Below are 14914 nucleotides of genomic sequence, written 5' to 3'. Positions count from 1 at the left end.
GCCTAAATATATAACCGTATTCTCGATAACTCTCAAAAGAGGTTAAACGTTAAAAGGACGATTAGAAAATATCGGATATTATGTGCGAACGATATTTATCTCAGCCCACAGTATTATGTCCATTTGCCATGCGGCAACATCAGTTTAAAAAAATATTGTTAGAAGCGCTGATTTCCCGATCTTGCTTTTTAACCTCACTTTACATCGGTTGGTGCAGATTGTATATAGAGAGATTGTGAACAAAACTTGGATTAAAACCTGTACATTAAATATATTTATAAGAAGAAAGAAACCAAAGCAAAATGGCGTGGCACATTGTAGAAAAGCTGTTGGAACAAGTGGCTGAACACTCGACGCTTGTTGGAAAGTTTTGGGTGACTTTCTTCTTCGTGCTTCGATTCTTGATGGTGGTTTCAATCGCTGATACCGTGTTTGGTGACGAGCAGGGGTCCTTCGTGTGCAATACACTGACGCCTGGTTGTGCGAATATTTGTTTCAATGATTTTAGTCCAATTTCCCTTATCAGGCTATGGGCTTTACAGGTGAGAAGATATGTTTATATAGTAGGGTGGGGAAGATGGGACACATTTTCATTCTATTTTCTCGCCCTATTTGGAAGTAACCAAAGAGCATTCAAAGAATTATAAAACTCTATTATCACGACTCCCATAGACCGTTGTTAATTATTTAAAACACGATAAAGATATTTGTATATATAAGTTATAAGTGTCCCATCTTCCCCTTTAGTACCTTATATTACGTGTTAAAAATATAAGGGAAAAAATAAATGAAAATATGCCTGAGAATGAGATTTAGACAACCCATAACTCTTGTGTTGGAGCAATTAATTGTCTATAGAGTCGTGTATGATAACTCATATACACCCACAATGGTGATGTATTGTCCATATAGAAATGTATAGGGTGGGAAATTAAAAACATGGCTAAGAACAAGGACAACTCATAAGGAAGCACTGGTTTGGCGTAATTGTTTTGCACAAGGATAGGTTAGAACGATTGTTGTTTAGTGTATTGCCCAAAGCCATATCCAGAATAGTGGCGGCATCGAGCCTCGAACCCGTAACCTACATTAAGTTATGCGGCCAGAACTTAAGATTTTTGTCACAGATCCTCAGCGTGTCTCTTCCCACAATAATCTTCATGGTTTATACGGCTCATAAGATGACAAAGATCAGCCAGGCTAAGAAACTTCGGCAAGATGAAATGGACAAGAAAAAGAAAATGAGAGAAGAAGCGAAGAAGTTAAAGGAAGAAGCGAGGAAGAAGGCAATGGCGGACAGAAGAAGAAGATTGGAAGAATCTGGTCCTCCAGGTACTGACATTAAGATGCAAGTGTAATAAAAAGAAAGTCATAAATTAAAACAAAACCAAGAAATACCCTGCCCCAGAAAAATTATAAAAACAAAACATTTTTTTAACAAAATCACACACAAAGTTACATACGTTGTAACTCGTAAGAGGGTATGCGGAACGAAACGAAACACCCGTGTTATAACGATTGTGGTTTACTCAATTGACGAGAAAAAATATAAGCATGGCCCATTTTACCCAGATCTACTATAAATAAGTTATAGACACATCTTACAATAATAAATCATATTTCAGATTACAACGCGCTTGAAAATGATGCATTCGTTACAGATGTCAAAAAGGTAAATGAATTGTTAACGCATAAAAAATATAGTAGAGTGGAGGAGGATGGGACACCTTTAGCACATGATATCTAACTATCCTGATCGTGTTTTAAACAATTAAAACGGTCTATGGGAGTCGTGAGGATACGGTTTTATGATTCTTTGAATGCTCTTTGTTTACCATCAAATGGGACGAGAAAGTAGAATGAAAAGGTGTCCCGTCTTTCCCCACCCTGCCATATAACACGTATACAAAATATGTAAGCTTACACATATGGTGCAACATGTTGCAATCATTGTAGAAATTACCGTGGGGTGCTGTAAGCTCTCTTGGTAATTCAAACATTCGGAAGTTAAAGGATAATCTGGATTATAAAGTGTTGTTTAAATGTAATTCATTTCTAAACGCCAATTGTAGCGACTATGTGGGTTACGTATGTATGAATAAGTTTGTGTATTTTTTTTATCAAGTAATGCGGGCCAAAATGATTTTTTAAATTATTTTTTTTAACGACAGTCCACGGGTGTTCTGTTTCATACACCTCGTGCCCGCTTACGAGTTACCACGCATGTAACTTTGTACATTTTTTGTTGGTGGTCTGTTTTTCATAATTTTCCTAACCTTCGTGCCGGCTTACGAGTTATTGAAACATGTTTGTTCTATATGTGTTAATAAAGATTGATAAATCTGCAACATTTCTTGAAATGTTATGTCTTGCAGGTTAAGCTTATTCATTTAAAAAACTTTTTTTTGTTAAGAACGAAAAGAAAGAAAAAGAACCTGAAAAAGATAAAGACGATGACAAAGTCGTCGCTACTAAACTTGACTCCGATACTCCGTCACGACTCATGCTTGCCTACGTGGTTCAGGTGATGTAACAGTGTACATAGTGATGCAATAAGTAAAACATCTTCTGCTTATGTGTTTGAATAACCAACGACAAGATAGAAAACCAATAAAGCGCGGGGTAAAGTTACACCCTGTTAGTGGTTACTGCTAAGTGTCTGCCTTGCCAATCCTTAGGCTAAAGTTTCTAAGCGGCAATGAACAAGTTATTGTTTTAACAGGTCGTGTGCAGACTTGCTGTTGAGATCGGCTTCATGGTTCTGCAGTTCAATATATATGTATTTAAGTTCTGGGTTCCAGAGTTATTTAAGTGTGCAAGATGGCCATGCCCTAACGTTGTTGACTGCTTTGTGTCAAGGCCAAAAGAGAAGACGATTATGTTGTGGGTCATGTTTGGTAAGTTGTTAAAAGATGCATATAGTGGGGTGGGGAAAGATGGGGCACCTATATATAGCACCTAATATCCAAATATCCTGATCGTGTTTTAAACAATTAACAGCTTTCCCACATCCTTACTGGGTTAAAGTAATTGAAATATCTTGCCCAAGGATACATACCCCCACAATGGTAGCAGCGTCGGGCGTCGAATCTTACCATTGAGCCACAGCGTCGGTTAAAAACAGTTTATGATTACGGCGAGTTATTTCAAAATACCCAGATTTTTCTATTACAAGTTAATAGCAAACATTTAGCATTAATCGTTTGAAGTCAAAAACATTCGTCACAGAAAAAAGTTGTTTGACATAATAAGTAACATAATTTTGACTCTATTTTTTTCGCAGCTACCGGGCTTATAATGATCGTGCTCAACCTGATTGAGTTATACCATCTCGGTGCAAGGAAGATTCTAGAAGCATGGAAGCAAAGGGGGCAAGATATTACAAAGGAATACAGAGTATCCAGCAACATGCCGCACTTTGGCACCCATGGTGGGCACGGTGGTGGGGGGCGTTATCCCAGGGGTTACCCGCAAGCCGTTGGTATAAGGGTCGGATATGCAAGAAGCAGCATGTCTGGTGAAGGAGGGAACGACTACGATGGGGACAGGTTCATATAAGATGGACATGTATATATACTGATATTGTATAGGTTGGGGTAAGACGGTCCGTGTTTTTATCGTCCTATTTGGTAGTAAACAAATATTAATTACAGAGTTAGATAACCGTACCCTCACAACTCTAAAAGAGTTGGTAATTTTTAAAAACATGGTTAGAAAAATTTTGCGCAAACGGTGTCCATCTTACCCCACAGTACTATACAGAACATCCGTTACAAACGGCTCTTCTATCCTTAAGTTCAGGCGATAAACAAGTTGGTAATAAGTGCGCACATGTACACTGTATATATATATATATGAATTATTTTGGCCATTGCTTACATACGAACAACCGCTTTAAACGAACAAATATTTAAGTAACAAATTCTACACAAATCCTATGAACAAAGTATTATAACCAGGGTTGGATTTTAGCTTGAAACTTTTTTTTCGAAAGCTCGTAATTATTTTAAGTTTACCAGAACAGCGCTCCGGTAATTCCGATTTTAAAGCGAGATTGTATAAATTTAATTACAATAAGCTCTGGTCCTAATATCTAACCATGGTTATACAAATACTCGTACACGATCATTTCACTCATCTTATAAAAAACGAACAAATTGGAAAATATTTAGCAACAATAATATTAAATAACGAATTTTGTTACTTCTTCGGGTGTTGGTAATGACATTATGTATAAGTAGGGTGGGGGAAAGATGGGACACATTTTCCTTCTATTTCTCGTCCCATTTGGTAGTAAACAAAGAACATTCAAAGAAATATAAAACTATATCCTCACGACTTCCATAGATCGTTGTTAATTGTTTAAACACGATCAGGATGTTTGGATATTATGTGCTAAATGCGTCCCATCTTCCCCATCCTACCATGTATCCATTATATTAGAACACGCCTAAAATTTTACCATGACTCGCAACGTTTATTTTAATCTAACGGTTTTACAAAAAAAAAACTAAAATTATTTAAAGGGGTCTATTTGTAAATATACTATTATATAGGCCTGGTATTCGCTATTGTAGAATATACTTACTATCTATTCAGTCTTGAAACTGATATTTAAATGAGCATTCGAACAAAATACCATTTGTATATTAAAATAACTCGCCTTTTTATACATGTTTTGGCTTATAGGGTAAATGGTCTTTTACTCATAGAACAATTTATGTGAATGCCTTAAAACATCTGAATACATCTGAATACATATGACGCTGTGTGGAATTTTAATCTGTATTGCGAAGTTGTGTAATTATGTTAAATTACATCCGCATATTAAATTTGTTTTTAGCGGCAAAATATCAGTGCTTATGTTTCGAACCTCAACGTTCGTAGTATTTAAATCTTTATTACGAACTCGTTTGAAACAGCAACTATGCTAAGTAACAATTCGATCTTTTATTGCTTCAATGCCTAGGTTAAGCATGAACGTGTTTTATATATTTTTTGCAAATATGTTTGAATTGTGACGCAAATGTGTTTTTCTTGACTTCAATGTACAATGCTAAAATATATAAGAGGTGCTGCACGCCTGCCACTTTAAGCCCCGCATATATTAAACATCAGCCGGGCTCTGCCGCTTAATATAAATGTACAGTCCCAGCTTTACTCTGTTAAACCATATATAGTTCCACGTAACTCAATTATTGTAAAATGTGCAAAAACTTTAGCGTTGTGTTTTTTCTCGTTCAATTTTTAGGCAATAATTTTGTAATTTTGTGTAAACTTTAATTTTCTTTAATTTTTCTCGTTCTTTCACAAAATATACTAGAAAGAACTGCTTAATATTTTAACGCCCTCTTCAGTATTGGTTACAATTGTACGTCGACAGTAGGTGGCGCGCAAGCCCAACTTGATTTAAAAAGTTTGAATTAAGAACCAGAAAATCCGGAGTTACTAAATTTAATTCTATTGTAGCGGTCTTTTAAAGAGTTCGCATTAATACCATTAACAATTAATCAATAACTGGATTAAACTATAACGACTAAGCTATATACCACAAAGAACATAGTTAAATTATATCAACTGACATGTAAAATTTAGCGCTGACAGAAACACAAGCTTGAACGCCAAGTGAACATGCGTTTACGTCCAACGTAATCAAGTCAACAAACAAGTCACTATTAAACAACATAAGTGTCAGAAATGTAAATAAATTGCGAATTTAAAACGACCATTTTTTTAGGGATTTGTATGTTTAAAGTGCGACCGGCAGATTCTTAAATAAAATCAAAAGCAATAGTAGCAGGCATATAGTAGGGTGGGGTAAAATGGTACATATTTTCATTCTCTTTTATTGTTCCATTTGGTAGCAAACAAAGATTATTTACAGAATTATATATTCGTATCCTATAGACAAATGTGCTATAATCTAGAAACTAAAAAGACTTCGCGAAAACAAAAATATACCGCGAAAACAAGCAAAAATCTATTCGCATAAAACTTATTTCAATTCAAATTTAAATAGATCCCTTTTTCTATCACGATGAAGAAAACGTTTTCAAGCTTGATCTGAACTTTGTATCACATTTGGATCAATAGTCCCCCAAATGTTACGTTTAACACAAATATTGATATTTTGTGCCGTTCTCGCTCCCAGGCTGCGAGTCCGGACAGAAAAGAGTTGACATGCGTGTCATGTATGATGAATAAAATGCGCGAACCGGCGGCAAAAAGTAATTTAAACCCCGCAACGGAAGAGTAATTTATTTTACAAGGTCGGGAGGCTAAAGCGTGAGTAACACATCTCGATTTCTAAAGTTTCAAACAATTTAATTATTTTTCGGTCTCCTGCATTGAAAGACGTGTCCAAAACTAATTAATTAATTCACTTGTTCGCCTGTCAGTGAAGTAGGCGATTGAAATCCAACTGTTGTACGGACTAATTAACAATCTAGCTTGTACGCGGCTAAATTAAACGTTGTACAAAAAGAAATAATCGTCGTGTTGAGCTAGCAAGGGGGGTTTATTCCCTTCTGAAATGTCGGCGCTCTGGGCCAAATAATAACAAACGCGAGGGCCGAGCTTTCATTAATAGATCGGGACAGATGTAACTAGATTACAGCAAGGATTCGATTTATTAACATGCACACTTCATCGATCTCTAAATGGCGTGCGGAACAGCGCAAATTGAATATATCTTTCCAACCACTTCGTACGCCCTCGCCCGCTGAGCCGTTTTTTCACACCGTTTGGTTCGGATCTCGCTATTGGTGGTTCAGTTTACGCTAAGCAGCATCGGTACGAGTGAGTAGCGGCTTGCCTTCGATCCTAGATTGGTGCAGACATAATTCCGTATGTGCGAGCGAAATAGCGAAACCCCACATGTCGCAATGCAAAAGCCTCGGCTCGCCGACGGTCGATGGCAGAAATGAAATTAAAACTTGGGACATGAGGCGGTATAAAGACGGCCTGAAATTAATCAGGTTTCCACCGAATGTCAAGCGACTAAAAGACTAAATCGGGCTTGTTTCTTTTCCTTCCAATCGATGGGAAAATGACTTATTTGTTCTGCGACTCGGCGCAAAAGGCGACGACGGCGTTTATTTGAAATTTATTCGCATGCAGAAAAAGTTTAAACCAGGGTTAGTTTACCATGGGAAATGCATAGGTATGACGTCACACACGCCATTGTTTATCCCGGTAACAAATATGCAATTAACCATTTTAAGGTGAAATAACAGGCCAAAATATGAGTGAATTTTGACCGTATTTTTGTGACTACAATAATGGCATTGGAATCGATTTTAAATGTTGTTAAGTTGACTTTGGACGCAATTACCGCTCTGGCTTTTCTAACGTCCGTGTTTAGGCACTGGCTAACGATTATGCTGATCCTTAGCTTGGTACATAACAGCAAATACGAAGATCACCAAAGACTTACCGCAGAGGGAGTCGAACCCGAAACCTCTGGCGCCAGACTGTCACTGTGTGTGAACAGAATCCACCAAGTACTTTTCGAACTACGACGGTTCCCAATTTTGAGGTGGAAACTCGTGACGTGGACCACCACCCTTACTGTGGCGTGATGAAAGACGCCATGGCGCGTAGGAGCTGCCACGCGCTTGAGGAACGTTTATTGGGTATCCGGCCGATTTTAAACTGCAATAAATTGAATATTTGAGTTGTTTCATGATAGGGAGTTTTAACCAGGTTTAAATGTCAATTAAAGTGGTGAACGAATTAAATAGAAAACAACGTAAAATATTCGTTTAGTTCTCCCTGCCCTGAGACATAAGGGGCTGTTACGTATTCTATATGGGTAAGGTCGTACGTGGGGTAGGGGGGTTAGGGCAGAAAAAATGTATGTCGGCATATAAAAGCAAGTTTTACATTTAAACATGTTTTATATCGAACGAACTGTTTTATATCGAACAATACATAGTAGGGTGGGGAAGGCGGGACACCTTTAGCGCACAATTTCCAAATATCCTGATCGTGTTTTAAACAATTAGAAACGGTGTATGGGAGTTGTGAAGAAACGGTTTTATATTTTTTGAATGTTTTTTGTTTTCTACCAAACGGGACGGAAAAATAGAATGAAAAGTTCTCCTATCTTCCCCCACCCTACTATATTTCATGCAATGTAGTGATTTCTAGTGAACCACGATTGCGCAAACTGCTCGACGGTAAACAAAGGCCAGAAAGTGGGCTCGACTGTGGGCATGAGGCAAATAAAACGGGGGCTCGGGTTATTACGGCTTGCTGGGCAATTTGCAAAAGTCGGGGTATAATCATTCGCGACTTCTGATCGATCAAAGATGAAATGAAGCGAGAAATGGAAGCGCAATGAGGCGTGAAGCGTCGATCGCAATCAGAAATAGAAATAACATAAACGATTTCAATGCAATAAAAGTAAGGATACTGTAACGAATGCAGGTCCCTCTCGATTGTAATAAACCAATTAAAGAACGGTGCACGGGCCGTAAAAGGTAATTGCAATTAAATCGCCGGTTAATCGCAGGCAGTGGAAAATTGCTTGGACCTCGCTGCATATGATTCGTCTCCATAAACCTCAATGTGACATTTGGATAGCCATGTTTGGCAGTAAAATTCTCGTTAAATCAATGAATAAACTGATAAGCTACATTCTTCAGCGGGCGGATCGATCGGGAATCCACGTTAAAAAATTCCGTGGCATTACAGCAGATTTTTGCAGCGACAAAAAATCGGCAAAAAATCGGCAAAAAATCGGCAAAAAATAGACCAACCATACGACGCTGCAGCTAGGTTAAACATATTTTATTCGAGTATCTACCTATATTTCCTACATGCCCTACCATACCATGGTGCCTCTCAACCCCTGGGTCGCCACCGAACACTTTGTCGCCATTTGATCTTGTTAGGTTGTTGGGCATATTTTTAAATATAAGGAGTTTTTAATATTCAGTGGGTTGGGTTTTAATTCTCTTTCATCATCCCATTTAGAAAATAACAAATATTTGCAGAAATATAAAACCGTAGGCTACAACAGCGTTGGTAATTGCTAAAACATGATTGAGAAATATGGGATTTTTTTTACCAAGGATTTATCTCACAGTACTATATATTTGCGAAAAAACGACGATATATAATTTTAAAATGCGAGCCACAAAACCTCCTATAGTTTAATCTGTTATCTTGGCAATATACTTGGCCTATAACTCGATACTGTGCGATAGTTCTATTAAAACCGTATCATTTACGTCCGGCCGGCGTTTTGACACCGCAGTGACCCCTGGACCCGCCGAGCGCGCTCTGTGACGTAACAATCCAACCGAAGGTAATGGGTCGTTAGTAATCTTTGTGTTTGAAACATAAGGCATACGAAGATCCTTATGACAGATTTTGCAAAGGCCCGTTGGGAGGTTAATGCATGTTAAGTTAGTGACGGTCAGATAAGCGCATTGAGAAACTGCCTTTGAGAGACGCCACGCAAAGTGCTCGCACGGCGACGAAACCACAGTCCGTTTCGCGCTCTTTTAATACACATGGCTTCGAATGGGGAATCCAAACAAGCTTTTAATGGCCACTTAAAAATTGACATAAAAGGTTGGAGTTTGATTCTATATTGGAACATCTGAATGCATTAATATCGAGTGACCGCACTGTCCACTGCGTTCATTTATAATTCATAACAACCACGATTGAGTTTCCATCGATTGGTCACTTTTTATCAAACCGGGCATTCGCTTATGACAAATACGCCCATCCTCCTCGTGGCTCACCCCGGCAGGCGCATGGGGTGGCGAAGGTGGCGGGGCAGCCGGCGCTAAAATACAAAACGCTTTTAATCATCCGCCGGTTTTCACTCAATGCGCTGACGGCTTTTCAGAAGAGAATTTCTATTGCCGGCAATCATGCAGTGGTCTCATTATACGGCCGTGTTTTTCATTCATAATTTGCATGATTTTTCCTGAATTATACATCGTCATCAATTATTTATTCGGGCATAGTTTTATTCTGATTATCAATACCATTTGTACTGCGAGAGTAACATCGATATGCGTGATGCCTGCGCCGACACGTCCCACTAAGGCGATGCTAAATGGACGCGATTTAAAACACAGAAGATGCTGCGACCAAAAAAACAAATCTAAAACTCATCGCGACGTTCTGGCGCCTGAATTACATCTTCTGCCCAAATGCTGATAGACAATGTTGGCGTTTTAACGAGACTTAGCAACGAGAAAATTAATTTGTTATAAAACACTTTTGTCGATCAACACAAAGTGGTGACAACGTTAGGCTTTTTATAAGCACCCGCTTCTCAGGAGGGGTGAACGAGAAAACGGCCTCGAAGAATACGTGACACGGTTTTCGTCGCCGTATTTTAATTTTGATGAAAAATAGTTTTGTTCCGTAGTCGATCGGGCAAAGATTCGATCCTGACTCTTGGCTCAGATCGAAGCGCGAAAAACTCGGAAATGGATGACCAAAATCCGGTTGCGAAGTTTCTGAAAGCGACCAATAAGACAGAGACACCAGCAGATGAATTTTTCATGGCCATGTTACGGCATGCCCAAGCGTTCGGGCGCTTACATGACGTTAATTATATAAAAGCAATCCAAAAATTGGAAATAAATCGCGCTGTTTGAGAGAATTTAACAGTGCGAGAAAAATCAGCAAATGCCGTTTAATGCGCCTTCTGTTTAAGCGAAATGACGCTGGCTCGGTATTACAGCACTAAGAATCGCTAATGCAGAATGAACAATAAGGGGGGACAAATATACCACAAACGCTAATGAGCGGAGCCGTGGTTTAAACTTTCGTTATTTTTAACTATAACTTCTAATGTTGACTGTGGAAGCGCTTCATTTTAAAAATACATACTGTTTTTCTGAATAAGAAGATAGTTTAAAATGTGCATATCCGTAAATGTCTTTGCGTCAGTGCGACTTGCAATGCATACATTTCTACCATTTTCCTCATAGAATTACAGAAGATCTGCTTGCCTGATATTAGTTAGAGGTATAAAATAGAAGCAAAAACATTTTGTAATTCCATCCCATCAGCTCTCTACTGTTATTTAAATCGGTCAAATCGAATTAGGGATAATCGAATTGTTATACGTCGTGACGTAAAAGCAAAGGTGTGGACGTATCGTATGTTGCTTAGTGCCCACTTATAACCATTGTGATGCATTTGGATACCAAAATGTTTAAGTACGCGACGTTATAGATTCTTGCATACACGTTTACACCAATGTTGTGGTAATGAGTAAGAAAAACGAAAAATTTGCGACGTAAATAGATGACTGCAAAAACATAACTACCTTCCATTTTTTCTCATCGTAATAAAGGAACTTTCAAAAACAAAAACGGCGTTCTAAAACTTTGCAGCGCAAAAAAATCCGCAAAAAAATCGGTTTTGTTTCACGCCTCATCTGTAAAAATTATGAAAAATGTCGCCCGCCGCCGTTGGTATATGGGATGCAATCAAATGTGGGGGAAACGTATGAAAAATTCGGCGGCTCGAACGGTATACTTCAAAACAAACACCCAGCTGACGCACCTGGACGAATATGAGATCATTATCAACGTTATAACTCATACCATTCGGTGGGCTTATTTTTAGTGGTTTTCTGCCAAAAAAAGCAATTTAAAAAGATCTCCCATATACAACGCTTATATGCAGGTAATAGAAGAGTATAGTAGAATGGGGGAAGATGGGACACCTTTTCATTCTATTTTCTCGTCCGATTTGGAAGTAAACAAAAAACATTCAAGGAATTAAAAAACGTTAACTTTACGACTCCCTTAAACCGTTGTTAATTGTTTGAAACACGATTTGTATACTTGGATATTATGCGCTAAAGATGTCCCGTCTTCCCCCATCCTACTATGTAAAAAGTATCATGTGCATGTGAGATACTTTAACTTTACTACATCATACCATAAGTCGGTTATTTCATAAATAAATGACCTGTAGGTCACACGCGAAGATTTATTGCATCTTTATGAGTGTATAAGCACCGTTTTATTTTGCCAGCTGCATGGGTTATGTGAGGTTCTGATATATTATCATAACTGACGGTTCCCAGCAGCGCTCGTACAAGGCATACCTCTGTGTGATTAACCTCGTAAACGAAACAGTTTATGGTCGTTATAACAGCATATAACTATTGTTTATTCGGGCATATCGTATATTGTGAGGTAAGATGGATATTTCCTCATTTTATTTCTAATAATCAACAACGCTCTTTTAGAAGCGCGAGGATACAGTTTTATAATTCTTTGAATGTTTTGGTTTTACTACCAAATGGGATGATAAAAGAGAACGAAAATCTGTCCCATCTTACCCCAATCTACTATATGTGTCCTACATTACCAATACGATTTTTCGGTGGTCGATATTTCTTGTTTCGGATTAGTTTTTATTGCGGGTATGCGCATCTCCGCGGACACACTTTATGACCCGAAAAAGTTTTATTGCGAATATTTCGGTCATGCATAGAATCATATTGTTCCATGTATGCGACCGCCATTCCCCACCCCTCAAGAGAGCTATCCCGTCGATTTTATTGCTACGTCATAATGTTATTTATGATTGAGTGCACTGTGTGACGTAAAATTCAAAAATAACAACGTATAAATAATACCATTACACGACAAATGCCAGAAGATTTTTGTCACATTTATAATACACCTGGCGCCAATATACAAATTTACGAAACCGACTAAAGCTAATAAGCGCGATGCTTTGTGATTATGTAAAAAATCGACAGGGGGACCATAGATGTCATATCGCTTGTCATTTATACATGGTTTGCTATATACTTATAATGATCGTTAACTGCGAATTACGAGCTGCGAGTAAAACATACGCGGGGCCATTGACCCCTGTATAAAGAGACGAGTATATCATGAATATAATGTGCGGGTAATATAATATCGTAAAGCAACATTCAGAAAGATAAAAAGTGCATTTGAAACGAGCGTTTTGTATATTATGGTCATATGAGGCGCAGGTCGTTACATGAGGCGGTTAAACTAAGGTTAACTATGTAACACCAAGGTAGTTAAATAGACGAAGAAACAACAATAGATAGTAGGTACTTATACCATGAAAATATTTGAAAAACATAGTTTTATTAGCATACTATATGGTAATGCAATTATTTGTGGAGTTTCAGATACAGTTTGAAATATGTTTTACTTGCATTGCGAGTAAACTGAATATATATTATAGGGTGGGGGAAGATGAGACAGACCGTTGTTAATTATTTAAAACACGATCAGGATATTTGGATATTATGTGCTAAAGGTGTCTCGTATTCCCCCACCCTAATGATGTCCCATATTCCCCCATCCGATTATAGTTGAGCATATTTGTCTATATTTGAAAAGTTATATAAGTTTAATTGGAATTTAATGTGGTATTTATGAGCTAGTGGTGAATGACTAGATATGCGTAAGATGGTATACGAGGAACAGACTGTCGACAAGATAGTAAAAAATTTACAACTGTATATGGTCTTTGGGAATTAAAATTTGGAGACTGTTTTATACAGCGCGAGTGTAAACTGTACGGGGTGGAAAAACAAACGAATTTGGTGAGTCGGGTACAACTGTTGTGTAAGGGTTTATAAAAGCTTAGAGGTGCATTTGCATGGCCCTATTATATATATAGTAGGGTGGGGGAAAACACCTTTAGCACATAATATCCAGAAATACTGATCGTGTTTTAAACAATTAACAACGGTCTATGGGGCTCATGAGCACAGAGTTAAAGAGTGTCCCATCTTCCCCCATCCTACTGTGCAAGTTTGTCCCGGCACTGCTTTTTACTGCGGCGGCGATTTCGTGCCGGGTTGCTACGTTTAACTTAATTATGGCAAATTCGTCGTAAAAATGATTTTAGTTTGCCGTCTAATTTTCGATCTTGGATTTTGAGCGTTAGGGTACATGCGTGGTGGCGTGTTCAGCAAATGCAAAGCCCAACGCCGTTAGCATCGATTTTTGGCGATAAATTACGGATTTTTTCAACTATTTAAACGTTTCTCCGGTATATGGCAACCGCTGTGAGTCGCCATTCTGCGATATTGACGAAAAAATCGTTAGTTAATATCAAAAGAAAAGACGCTAAATCTGTCAGTAAGGAATAAAATAATACGGCCGGCCGCAAAAACGAATTATCGCGTCTGTTCGACCACGAATTGCATCGAATTAGCGCGTCTGAAAATAACCCAAAATTTGACAGTAAATTTAATTAGCAGCCTTCACCCTCTTCCAAGGTCCAGCTAAAGTTCCGGGGCCAGTGACGTAGGAGCTCCACCCATGAACGTTGACCACAGCAGGCAACCAGAAAAGCCACATTGCACGAGTTAAGTCGGCTGGAAATTGCCTGCCTTGTTCATTAAATGCAATCGGTAGTCCACTTCGGCATGCAGGTCGTTTGTCAGGGACGAGAGCTTTTGTTTGTAAAAGGTAGACAGATAACCCGGCCCTGGTTGACGGCAGAGTATAAAGTAACAACGGAGAAAAACGACGATCGCGAAAAAACTTCGAATTTACCATTTTCGATCAAACGCTGTAGTAAGCAGCCGCTTATGAATCCTGAATAGTGTAGTCGAGCATAAATTGCACACGGTAACAGCGTAAGGGCTAGCTAATCCAGTTATCATGATTAATAAGCAGAAGTTAGCTAACCGTTGCAGAAACCACGCTTTGAAAGTGCTGTATGACATGATTACGATGAATCGAAACTTAAGCCGGAGCTTTTTGGTCAAATCGAAAAAGAGCACCCTCGTGATTTTTGCCAACTTTTCCGGTTACGTCACCAGTTGCTTATTTATTTCGACATAAACGCTGTCTTCTGTCTTCGGATCGGATCGATATGTTAGTCGTCGCCGCGCGCTCGCACAAACACTTCGCGACAACAT

At 38.5% G+C, this 14914-nt stretch overlaps 1 protein-coding gene across 1 annotated transcript; it reads left to right on the top strand.

Annotated features, from left to right (window-relative positions):
* On the top strand, positions 1 to 5339 carry LOC149737138 (gap junction delta-2 protein-like). The gene is made up of 6 exons (XM_089875996.1): positions 1 to 542; positions 1128 to 1332; positions 1626 to 1672; positions 2414 to 2524; positions 2723 to 2897; positions 3284 to 5339. The coding sequence occupies exons 1-6, from the start codon at positions 303 to 305 to the stop codon at positions 3556 to 3558; spliced, it is 1053 nt and encodes a 350-aa protein (XP_089732122.1). The 5' UTR covers positions 1 to 302; the 3' UTR covers positions 3559 to 5339.
* The last annotated feature ends 9575 nt before the right edge of the window (positions 5340 to 14914 follow it).

Source organism: Ciona robusta, chromosome 4, assembly GCF_009617815.1.
Source record: "Ciona robusta chromosome 4, ASM961781v2".
Taxonomy (NCBI): domain Eukaryota; kingdom Metazoa; phylum Chordata; class Ascidiacea; order Phlebobranchia; family Cionidae; genus Ciona; species Ciona robusta.
Note: the sequence above shows the minus strand (reverse complement) of the source record. Positions and strands in the feature narration are given on the sequence as shown.

What these genes read in the sequence shown, in the direction of transcription:
- LOC149737138 (XM_089875996.1), top strand. Translation starts at nt 303, where the DNA reads ATGGCGTGGCACATTGTAGAAAAGCTGTTGGAACAAGTGGCTGAACAC. An exon ending in TCAGGCTATGGGCTTTACAG is followed by an intron (nt 543 to 1,127) that starts GTGAGAAGATAT and finishes TTTTTGTCACAG; the next exon opens with ATCCTCAGCGTGTCTCTTCC. An exon ending in TGCTTGCCTACGTGGTTCAG is followed by an intron (nt 2,525 to 2,722) that starts GTGATGTAACAG and finishes TTGTTTTAACAG; the next exon opens with GTCGTGTGCAGACTTGCTGT.